The sequence below is a fragment of the Gouania willdenowi genome, chromosome 8, assembly GCF_900634775.1.
Source record: "Gouania willdenowi chromosome 8, fGouWil2.1, whole genome shotgun sequence".
Taxonomy (NCBI): Eukaryota; Metazoa; Chordata; class Actinopteri; order Blenniiformes; family Gobiesocidae; genus Gouania; species Gouania willdenowi.
The window spans coordinates 27,484,756-27,497,368 of NC_041051.1; the positions used below are offsets into that span (position 1 = coordinate 27,484,756).

General features: G+C 36.2%; 1 protein-coding gene across 3 annotated transcripts in view; it reads right to left on the bottom strand.

The window, feature by feature from the left end:
- The window catches only part of usp43b (ubiquitin specific peptidase 43b), an 87,785-nt gene extending 85,710 nt beyond the window's left edge, over nt 1–2,075 (bottom strand). For 2 of the 3 annotated variants that reach the window (XR_003674688.1, XM_028456027.1), the window contains exon 1: nt 1,311–2,075. Coding sequence is in view for 1 of the 3 variants with exons in the window: in XM_028456027.1 (XP_028311828.1) it covers nt 1,311–1,892 (582 nt within the window). In the remaining 2 variants the exon portion in view is untranslated. The remainder of the gene's footprint in view (nt 1–1,310) is intronic. The other variant, XM_028456028.1, reaches the window with a different exon arrangement.
- Between the last annotated feature and the right edge of the window lie 10,538 nt (nt 2,076–12,613).

Below are 12,613 nucleotides of genomic sequence, written 5' to 3' on the forward strand. Positions count from 1 at the left end.
TTTTTTCTCTTATTTTGTGTGTTTTTATTATTAATGCTTTAATTTGTTAATTTTCCTCTCGCTTTCTCTCAAGTACCCCCTGTAGTGTCATCGCGCACCCCTAGGGGTACATGTACCCCCATTTGAGAAACACTGGTCTACATCAACCCAACCTGCTTTTCAAAAGCCCAATACTAAAAAAGGGCATCAAACTAATTTTAGTTCAGGGGCCAAATATGGCCCCCTTTGATCTTAAGTGGACCGCAGATTGGAGGCGATCACAACAAGCAATTTCAACATTAATGTCCTCTAGTTTGCCCTTCCACACATCGATCAAATATGTAAAGTACCACCAATATCCAAGCGACAACTGACAGATATCAATCCCTACAGGATATTTATTTTAGATTTCCTTGATTTCGTTACCAGTTTTTATTTAATAAGGAGAAGTTCTGTGGAATAATTTGAGGAAAAACTGCTGGACTTTGGAAAAATTAGAGTTCTACCAACAAATTTGGATTAAAAATGGCTGCCATCACGTGATATAAGCATGGGAAAACTGTAAGCCCTGCAAATATTTTGGAATTTCAGATAACTTGTTTACTTAGAGGGGCTGAGATATCCAAAACTAAAATAGTAGGTCATTTACTCAAAGATTCATGATCTTCTTTTCCCTGCGGACAGAACTGGATGCTCTAAAGCAGCGATTCTCAACTGGTGGGTCGGGGACCTGTACGGGGTGTGTCGGCGACAGTTGTTGGTAAAAAAAAATGAATAAATACTTAATGTCTCTCATGTTGGACTTATCTTTTATTTTGAAGAAACTTTTCTTTTGACAGGCATGCTGCTAAATGCACGTTTAAAAAAAAAAAAAAAAAAAAAAAGATTATGAATTTTGAATAACTAAATTTGGTTGATTGAATTCTAAAAAAAAAAAAAAGCGTAGGTTGTGATTTATTGACAATGGAAAAATGTGGGTCCCAGGGTGAGACCAGTTGGGAATCCATGCTCTAAGGGGCCAGATTTGGCCCCCGGACCTTGAGTTTGACACTTGCCATCTAGAGTTTTTTTTTTTTTATGGTCATCATTCCATGCTAATATAGTTTGTTTAGAGCAGAATGGATTACTTCAATCTAAGATCACACTGGATCACAGCCTATTACTTTGCAGGAAAACAAACCACTACCTAAATTAGTAGCAATCCTCAACAGGGTACTTCTAATATTTGAATATACTTTGTATATTAAAGGTTATTATAGTTAAGGTTAAACCCTCATACACTTATAGCAGGGTGTTTTTCCTATTCTTTTGTTGCTGTTTTCCATACACACCTTGAAATCCACAGAGAGTTGCGGGGTGTATTCCAGGGTCCACAGAGCCCTGACTAGTGAGGCCAGCTGCACGGTGACCTGTGCCGTGTTCAGGCTGCTCCTGCTGAGGCTCAGGTCCATCCTGTACCGCTCCAAGCCCAGGTACTCCGCCAGCAGGTCGGTGTTGCTCAGACACTGCACCACTGCGTTCATGAAACAGGTGTTCCCGTGGTTTTTCAGCCCCAGCACACCGGGGACTTTGCTCCCATACTGGTAAAGTAGCTTTTCCCTACCGGTGCACAGAGACGAAGACGTGCTCGTGGTGGTTTTGGACACCTGCACGTCCTCTCTGGTCACTCCGGACCCTGCGCTCAGGACGCACGGTGCGCCATTACCAAAGCCGCCGTCGTCGTCCTCCGCGTCCTGCGCGTCCGCGTCTCCAAAGTGGGTGAAAGTGCCCAAAGTTTTGATGATCCTGTTCATAAAGCTCCCCACGGACTTGAAGGATCTCCTCTGGAAAAGCCTCCGGGGTTTCTTGTCTCTGCGCTGTTTCTCCACCTTCGCTGTGGACGTTTCCTCGCTGGCTCCGCTCGGTTTCTCCATGGCTGTGGACCTCGTCCTGCTCACCTCCACGGAGCCGTGTCAGTGTCCGTCCTCAGACAGACAGCGGACACCACCGCTGAGCCCCACTGACAACTTCCCTCATCCATCCCAGCACTTACTACGGGCTTCCATTATCACACAGTCGGTCTGCAGCCGCTCTCAGCTCAGCCTGGAGGAGGCTGGGGCGCGTGCGTGCGCGTGTGCGCGTGCTGCTCCCTCCCACTTTCAAGCCCATGTGTGGATAACCAGAGGTGTAGAGAGTACAGATATATCCTACTCAGGTAAAAGTACTGTTACTTGATTGAAATTGTACTCAAGTATAAGTACAAGCAGTCTTCAGTACGCAAGTAATAGTATGGATACGTGAATTAAAAATGACTCTGGTAAAAGTCAAAGTATTGAAGTGAATCCGTAACCTGTATAAAATAAAAAGTTTGTCAAAATGTACTATTTAAATTTTTTTAAAAAAACACCAAGGAATTCAATCAAAAATCAAAAATGTGCCATGTGGGTAACAACATAATAGGTAGAAACCCTGAACAGAACACAGTAGCTGGGTGTTAATCAGAAATAGCAAGACTAAGAACATCTGGATTATGTTTAATGTGACCATTAAAACGGAAATTCAAAAGTAATCTGTTACTTTCACCTCTGCCGTGAAGGCTGTCGTGTCATTAAGTGCCATTCGTAACCCAAACCCCAACCCCCCCAAAAAATGCCAACATAGCTTCAAAGGTTCAAAACACACAAAACAATTCCTGAAACACAAAACGACAATAAAAATACACAAAATGAAAAAAATCATATTTACAAAAAGACGATAAAATCAGATTGGTCATTATTCGAAATGTTGACATAAACATTGATAATGTGGCCCTCAGGTCATATAATCACATTTTTGTGCCCCCCGCTGTGATAAAAGTAGCTAATCTTTGATGTACAGTAAATCCATCCACATCTGTGTCAGGAATTCAAACATGCAGTACATGCAAACCACTGGTTCTATTCATTCTAAACTGTTTCTGTCCCTTCAACCACTTTGCAGGCAAATGGATTTCATCACAATCAAGGAAATAAGAAGAAATCTAATTCAGTATCGTCTGCTACTGCTAGAATTCCTCTGTGGCTAAAGGTGTGCGTTCATCACGGTTGTTTTTATCCTGCATATACGGCCTACATTTTATTGGCTTTGATGTGACGAACACCTCGTACAAAGCTTTGAACAATAATGTGGCACCAACTCAAAGTTGCCATACTTCAACTGAAAGCACAGCAAGGTGCAGCCGAACACATAGGATTGTAACAGCATAGCAACATAATAGTTTGGTAAAATGATTACTATAAATAGAGGGTCAACCTGTGCTTTTCTGCATGGGATGGGAATGACCAAAGATAACGAAAGTGACCATCTGCTTGGATGAGTCATATATGCTATTTGCTCTGACAACAGAGGGATTTTTAACTAAAACTAACAATGCCCTCCTAATTTAAGGCTGCAACAAACAGATTAAAATCAAAAAAGAAGTGTCTTTGAAGCGTTGTTGTCTATATTTTTCTTTAACCGATGATGACCTTCTCTTTGTCTCTGATGCTGAGTGGACAGAGCTGATGATTGTTGTTCAGGGACCAACTGAGTCCTTAGAAAATGCCTAGACAGACAGAGTGAGGAAACATCATACCCTAAAGGGAAATCAATATGGTTTCACATGTTTTAACAGCGCTGAGAAAAATACTGTTTTACACTGACATTTTTTAAGGGTTAATTGACTGAACGCTTGAAGGAAATCTCATGCTTTAATCGCGTGGGATGAAGAGGTGGCTCTTTGATTTTCTGCTCACCTCATCTAAGAACACAAAAGTACATTTCTTGCCAATATCTTTAGTCAGATTGTTTATTAGATGTAAGACTCTGTTCTGGGACCTCTCTGACAATGCAGGGTTGGAGTCAATTATAATTGTAGTCACGTATTTGATCATGCATTACAATTATGGAGTAATTGTGATTTAAAATATCTGTTGCTGTCGTAATCGTAATGAAATTGTAATCGATTTGAGATAATTGACTTTGTACTTGTAAATGCCATGAAAATTCATTAAAAATATGTCAATTAGGGCTGGGCGATATATCGAATATACTCGATATATCGCAGCTTGTAGTCTGTGCGGTGTTGAAAATGACCATACCGTTAAACTCGCGGACTTTTTTTTTTTTTTTTTTTTAAATATCTTAGTGGCCATTATGCACAAAAGGTGCACTTAAATTTAGTGTTGTTTTGAAATGTCATCTTAATGACAACATGCACAAAAGGGCACTATTTGTTTTAAAATATTGTAGTGGCATTATGTACAAAAAGTGCACTTTAATTTTGTGTTTTGAAATGCCATGTGAGTTGCATCCTGCACTAATGTCTTGTTTTGAAATGTCTCTGTGACAATTTTGCACAGAACGTGCACTTTCTGTTGACAATTTTATGTTTGAGCCACTCACTGTTTAATAAATACAGTTATGTCAACTTTGACTTAGTTGTGATATCCCCTTTTTTGCATGAAAGTTTAAAATTGGCATATATTAATGCAGTATGATCAAGAATGTTTTAATGTAGACATATAGAATCATCATACTGGTGTGATTTTGTGCATCAAAGTGTTAATTCAAGGGTAATGCAAAATATCGAGATATATATCGTGTATCGTGACATGGCCTAAAAATATCGCGGTATTTATAAAAGGCCATATCGCCCAGCCCTAATGTCAATTATAATTTAACGCAAAATTAGGGAACCATGCTGCAGTTCTATGTGCAGTTCTACAACTACGTAGTTAAAAATTATTAAAATATATTTCATATCAGGCTTTCCCACTTGTTACCATTAAAAAAAAACTATATGTACACTGACACAAAAAGGCTCAGATGCACACACCAAAAATATTTAAAACCTATATTTTCATTGATTAGGAAACCTGACAAGGTAACCAATAGAGAGGAAAGAAATTAGACGATAGATAGATAGATAGATAGATAGATAGATAGATAGATAGATAGATAGATAGATAAGTGTAAAAGTTAAAGTATTGAAGATAAGTGTATTTTACAGCTGATTTAGGAAGCTAACACAAGAGAAAGGTTAACTTTTATTAGGTTATTTATTTCAGGCTCAGTAATTGTCATTCTAATTATAATTGAACTTTAGTAATTTTGAACTTAATTGCAATTGACTTTCTGAGGATAGAAAATAATTGTAATGTAATTGTAATTGGAAAAGAGGCTGGTCACTGTAGTTGAACATGGGTAACTGAAAAATGAAATTGACCCCAACTCTATCCCGAAAGGAAGGGAGCTCTCACTCGCTCTACCATGAGGTACATGGAAAGGCATAAGCAGAGAGAGCGGTCAGCAGGACCCCCGGGAACAGAATTACATAGATGAAAACAGTAGACACTGTTTAATTTAGTCAGAAGAGGAGGAGCTGGGGTGGGGGTGGGTTTGCAAGGAGCTTGTGGGCAAAGCGTGTGGAAGTAGGCGTGTTGCAGTGGTTTAAATACAGCGCTGTGACTAACTCTAACCAATGGGAAACAGGGAACATGATCAGCTGGATGATTAAGTGAATTAGTGGATGGATGATGTCAGTTGTTTACAGCTCCTGTTAGCTGATGGGGCTGAGACTAGCTTGACTTCCGTGACTGCCTGAACTAATGCCATGCTCAATTTGAGGGTGGCCTTTTTGGTTAGTCCTGGGCAGGATCTCCTACACACACACACACACACACACACACAGCTCTGCCTCCAGAGACCTAACAGGAGCCTGGGCCACTGAGCTATTTCTATTCATGCCCTATTTCATCCACCAGTCCTATTTCCACCGTATCTGAGCAGTTATCCAAAGCAACATCACTGTGTGCTGTGTGTGTGCACCCAGAGTCACATTAACACACAGGTGTGAATAGTTGCACCACTGCACGAAAGGCCTTTCATTCCTTTGATGTCAGCGTGTAATCCTATCACAAGTGGAGCATTTTCTTTTTCCTTTATTCCCCCTTACTTGTTTATCTTTATCATCTCTATTCTCAGTGTTGACACAGGAATATTAATTCAGCACTGATGTGTGAACTGACCAACCCATTATTTTCAGTCATTTTAAAGGGATTGACTTGTGCTGCCTGTTTGTATGGGACTCAACTCAATGTTTGCAGGAGAAATTCAGTCAAGTTTTCTATCTGCAAGTCTATGGAAAACTGTTTGATGATAAATTTTATATTTTTGAATCTACTTGTCTTGTTTATTTTTTGATTGAGTATTAAAGACACAAATGTACTTCTCATAATATGGCCCAATTACAAAAAAGATCAATTAAATTAAAAAAAACTAAAAAAAAAAAAAAATACAATTTTCAATCAAAGAAAACTAAATTCAATGAAAAAATTCAATCAAATTTCTTTTTTTCAAATGCAATTATTTGTCTTTTTTTTTTTTTTTTTGCATTTGAACACTTTTTTCTTTAATTGAAAATATATACTTTTGATTGAATTTTTTTTTTGATTGAAGTGATTATTATTATTTTTTGATTGAATAATAAAAACAAAAATCTAAATGTGGCCATCATAATTATAAACTTGTTTTTTTTAAGTAAGGAAACAGGCATTTATTTAGTTTTTAAATACAAGAAAAATTAATAAATACATTTAAAAAAAAAAAGCTATGACAAAGTGTAACGTCATTAATCTTCATGGGAATTTTTTTTTAAATATTCTTTAGTGCTCACTCAATACGTTTAAGTGTCAGATTCTCGGTGTTAGTGCTCCCTCTGCTGGTATGATGTGAATATGACATATTCATATTTAGCCCAGAGACTATTAATGTGCTTATGTCTGACATTATGTGCATTTGGTCTTAAGTGTTGGTCTGATAGCTTGACATTATGTTATTATGGTATTCGTTAATATTCACGAGACGTAAACAGGAAATTTTAATTAAATATTGTTCCTAAGTGGAGTACACCCAGAGAAGCAGCTAAAGTGTATTAATATTACTAATATGTACTAATATTTTTTTGTTAAAAATGATAATCCCACTAAATATTACCAGCAACTAACAAAACAACAACAAAACCCCTCAAAATAAGAGAAAAATATACAGAATAATTCATTTAAAATAAAAAAACAGACAAACAACAACAAAATACACAAAATGACACCAAAAACACATATTTACGATTACCAGCAACACACAAAACGACAACAAAAACCCTCAAAATAAGAGAAAAATATACAGAATAATTCATTTAAAATAAAGAAAACAAACAACAACAAAATGACACCAAAAACACATATTTACGTTACCAGCAACGCACAAAACGACAACAAAGACACACTAAATAAATAGTTAAATACACAAGAATACACAAAAATAATAGAGAAAGATAGAAAATGACATAAGAAACAAGCAAACAACACCCAAAACACACACACTGAGATAGAATAATTTAAATAATACCAACAACACACAAGCGACAACAAAAACACACAAAATAAGAGAAAAATCTACTGAATAATAAAAAGAACAGACAAAATACACAAAAACACACAAAATGATGATATAAATGATCTTGATTAGAACATGAACTGAAAAGACAAGGTCTTGGTCCTGTGCACATTAGGAGGGAGATGACCACAAATGAAAGAAACTTTAGAAATAAATCTATTCAGGAAGCACTAAATACTGTTTCATTTCACTTATTTACAAAGTGAACCTCTTTAAATTGTGTATTATCACTCACTCATTCCATCATTATGCTTTATAGTGGTTTTTTCACAGAATTCTGAGCAACATTCTCCTGATTTGAAGAAAAAAAGCGTAGCAGATCCAAATTTTTAGTGGGTGAACATCAAAGATTCATTTGAAACTCCACTTGGATTTTTTTTAGTACTTTGTGGATGCAGTAAATGAATCCCTGTGTTGTCGTTTGTAGGCTGGAGAAACAAAAGGTCACATGAAGCTGCAAATGAGGAAAAAGTCCTAAACTCAATACTTTTTATGTCTTTCTAATCATTATTTATTGTAAACAAAGAAAACCTACGATAATTCAATATTTGAATACAGTACAGTTTTTTTTCCAACAATGCAAAGCAATTTAATAAATAAATGTATTTTATTGGGCGGGTAAGAAAAACTTCATTCAATGACGAATATAAAAAGAGAGTGCAGTGTTACACCTAGGTGGGGGGAAGGAAACTGGGAAGAGGGAGTTAGGGTAGCACAATGGAAGGGGTGCGGAAAAGTCAAGTATTTTAAGGTCGGAGAGCAATGTGACGTTTTAATTGTGCATATGATGGAGGGAAGGAGCGAGTGCATGGGCGGACATTCAGATTCTTGCCGGGGGGGGCAAAATAAAAGACATAATTCATTACATAAACCACGCCTACCACAATGTGTGTACCATATACAATAATGCTAAAATGATTAGATAAATAATTTAAAACATTGACGACAAAAAATTTGCATTGACTTGTCGTAACATTCACCGTCCCAAATACTCAGTATATCACAAGTATCATATATCGTTTGAAAGCTTAGAATCTTCCTTTTTTAACCATATACTGTAAACTATTCTAAGACGCAACCATCACAGCAAACACAGTCAATTACTTTGTCAAACTTACTGAATTTACATACTGTATTCCATCAAAAACGGTCTCGAAATCTTCCTAAAACATTAAAAAAATCCAATGAATCCCAACATTTAGTCCAAAACAGTAAAACTGCTTAAAAAAAAATTAAATATAACTTCCTATTTACAGGAAGAAAGCAGCTCCTCCCAGATTTAGTCTTACTTTATTAGCTCTGTGAGGTTGACCGAGTGAAAGTATCATTAAAAATCCTCATTTTTAGTTTAATGTTGTAAATTCATGATAAAATCAGGCCGGCGGCCGCTTTCTGCTTCATTTTTGCTGCAGTACCATAACATATCCTGCTGGGTGCAGTGTCGCATCACCATTTACATTGTATAGAAGAATGGCAGTGGCTATCCGTACGGTTCTCGTATCAATATACTGTCATTCTATCCGTACGCAGCGCCCCTCATTGTCCCGTTTAAGTCACGTGACTAAGACTAAACCGAAAAATTGTTGCGACATAGGGTCATAACCGAACCATAACCTTAAGACGCTACCTACGTGTACTTCGGTAAACGTACCAATAGCACCGAGGGTTGTCCATACGGCAACCGTACGAATAGACACTTTCAAGAAGAATTGCGAGAAATACAAGAAAAAAAAACTTGTATTTCTAAAAGAACAACAAATTATTTCACATGTGCAGTATTTTGTACAGTTATTGTGTTTAACTTAAAATATTTGTATATTATGTACATTGTATTAAGAATTGCATTTTTTCCAAATGAAGTTGGGAAAACTGAAATTAAAACTTTTGATCACTCACTAATATGCAAACTCAGCGTATGAGTGAGTGGTTATATTTAGAATTATGACATTTTACAAACATGGAGTGTCATAGAAATGCGTGTCTGATACATTGGCAGCATATTTCCAATGCAGAAAGCCCCTCTGTTTGTCTCTTTGTGTTTGCCACAATGTGTGGTGAATCAGTGTCTTTGGACACTTGAACAAAAGTGAGACTCATGGTCGGGCAGATGCTGCTCAGCCACCGACACAAACTTCTTTATTGGGAACCCTTTCACCCAGCAGGACCACCCAGCTGTTGGGGCGGGGGCTCCATTCAGGACTAGGCACCATGATGAGCCTCACTGGTTTGAGAAATGAGAGAAAAACTAGTCATAACTCTTTCAGGGACATAAACGACCTGTGCCACCTCCAGTTCTTGGGTCTTGGGTTCCATTCTGGGGCTGACCCTGCAGGGGCCACATCTCTGTGGGCTGAATAGTGACAAAGATGAAAGACACAAAAGTGCAATTCAAAACTCGCCTTTAGAGATTCCTAAATATGTGGGTAGTGTGACCACTGAACTGTCTTTCTTTATTCTCTTTATCAGAGGTGAAAGTAACAGATTACAAGTACTCACGTTACTGTAACTGAGTTGCTTTTATAACTACTTGCACTTTTTTAGTATAGTTAAAGCATATTTAAAGTAATTTTACTTGTACTTAAGTATGTTTTAAAAGTAATTTCTATACATTTCTACACCCAAACGTTCCTGAGTAAATTATTATTTGTGGATGATCAACGGACATCGTGATGATACATGAGATGTTTACTGTATCCAAGGGAACCATAGCAAGATTAATTACCAAAAATAAACGTGGGGGTGACAGTAACTAGTAACTTTTATTTTATGTACTATTTAATTGAGCTACTATTTACCTGTACTTAAGTATTTTATGTTTTTTAGGAGTAATTAAGTCAAAATTGTTGGTACACACACACACAATTAACGTAAATGACTCCAAAAATGTCTTTTTGTTGTCACTTTGTGCAATTTTTGAAATTTTGTGTGTTTATCTTGTCATTTTGTGCTTTTGGATTTCTTTTTTGTGTGTGTGTGTTTTTTTTTTAATAAATGTTTGTGTTATTTGGATTTATTTTCTTGTGTTTTTGTTGTCATATAGCATATTTTACACAGTTTGTACATTGTTGTTGACATTCTGTATATTTTTGTATGTTTCTGTCGTCGTTTTGTGTGTTTTCTGAGTCATTTTGTGCATTTACTTTGAGGCCACAAAATAACTGTACATTTTAACAAACCTTTTATTTTATAGAGATGCCTTTGTGGGAAATAGATTAAGTTCCAATTGTACAAGATTTGGTCTCTTACCTTTTAAGTTTATACATGAGATGTTTACTGTACGTAAGGGAACCGTGGCAAGATTTATTACCAAAAATAAACGTGTAACTTTTACTTTGAGTACTATTTAATTGAGCTACTTTTAACTTGTACTTGAGTATTTTATGGATACTTACTTGTACTTTTACTTGAATACAACTTCAATCAAAAACAGCACTTCTTTTGAGTAGAATATATCAGTACTCTTTACACTACTAATACTAGAGTCTTGTTCCCTGCAGAGGGCAGTGTTAAACAGAGAACAGTGCTGGTGGAAACCTTTAAATAAGAAGGAATGAGTTAAAACCCCTAAAATAAAATAATTTAAAAAAAGAATAATAGCCTAGATTTAGACCTGAAATGTCCAGATTGTTTACATGAACACAGAGTTTAACTATTTCTGAAATGTCAGAGGAAGAAAAAGAAGAAAAGTCAATTATCATTAAGATGGTTTTAATAATAAAAAGTAATTTCACAATCCCATTTATAACCCCAGTATTTAAGGACTGCAGAAAAACTCAGTGTGTGGTCCCTTAAAGAAGCTCATTAGACTATAGCATTCAGCGTTGCTCTCTTTAACAAGGTTAGTGCTGCTGCTGATGTTAAAATCCTGAATTTGTTTTGGAAAAATAAAGCTCCTCTTTGTCCCATTATTAAGGAATTTCTCCTTTTTTTCTGCAGCTCTGCTGATCTGTGGTGACCTGGCAGCACTTCAGATGTGACTGATGGCTTTAGGTGGTGTTATGAGACCGAGTGGATAAGCTGCTTAGCTGCACCGATGATCAAAGGTGAGGAAAATCTGTGAAATAGTTAAATGTTGGACCCAAAAGTCAAGTAAACAAATAACCTTTTTATTTCCAATGTTTCATAGCTCTGTGATAGCCGTACCTGTGCACGACAAGCACTCATGCAGGCGTTTCTAGCTATAGGCGGACTGTAAAATACTGTTTTTTTTTTTTTTATATATGTAAATGGATGTGTGATATGTTATTACTGTATGTAGCTGTACTTTTCACTGTATGTTTTATTGTATATATTCTGTATTTTTTATTCTTTTAGGGTGACAATTGAATATTCTGTCCAAGGACGGCAGATGAAAAATAGCCTTCTGACTACATCTGCAAAAATTTCTGTATGGATACTATTGTACACTGTCCCGTTAAAAAAAAACCATAAATTAAATGAATGAATAAATAAATAAATATCACATATAGCGCTTTATGAGCCACCAGTGTGCCTCAAAGTTAAGTCCTAGATCTCATCTGGAGAAGATAAGTATATATAAATATAATACAACACTATCATATGCCATGGAGTAAATAAGGCAAAAACGTTGCACCACCTGTGTACCGTCAGGTAGGTATATACGTATGTATGTGTAGAAAACAACTACTAGTATACACAAAAAACAGCAGAAAAACACAAAGAATTATGACAAAAATGAAAAAAATTACTCCAAAAACACACATTTTGTATTTTTGTTGTCCATTTGTGCAATATCTGTAATTTTAAACGTTTTTTGGGAGTGATTTTGCATGTTTATGTTGCCCTTTTGGATTTCTTTTTGTTTTAAGATATATTTTTGTGTGTTTTTTAATTTATTTTTTGTGTTTTTGTTGTGATTTAGCATATTTTACTCAGTTTCTGTATTTTTGTTGGCACTTTTCTCTCGTTTTTGTTGTCGTTTTGTGTGTTTTTCGAGTCATTTTCTGCATCTACTTCGAGGCCACGCAAAGATGGACAATTTCTATCACAGTGGGGGCCACAAATATGTGATTGTCTGAGCCAAAGGCCACATTATGAACATTTGTTTCAGCTGTCTATCAATAAATAAATGCACGATAGATTCATTTAATGAGCTTAGTGGTTTGCTTTTCAAGTATATAAAATACAACCAAAAGCCGAACAAATTGAAATCTCCAGATGT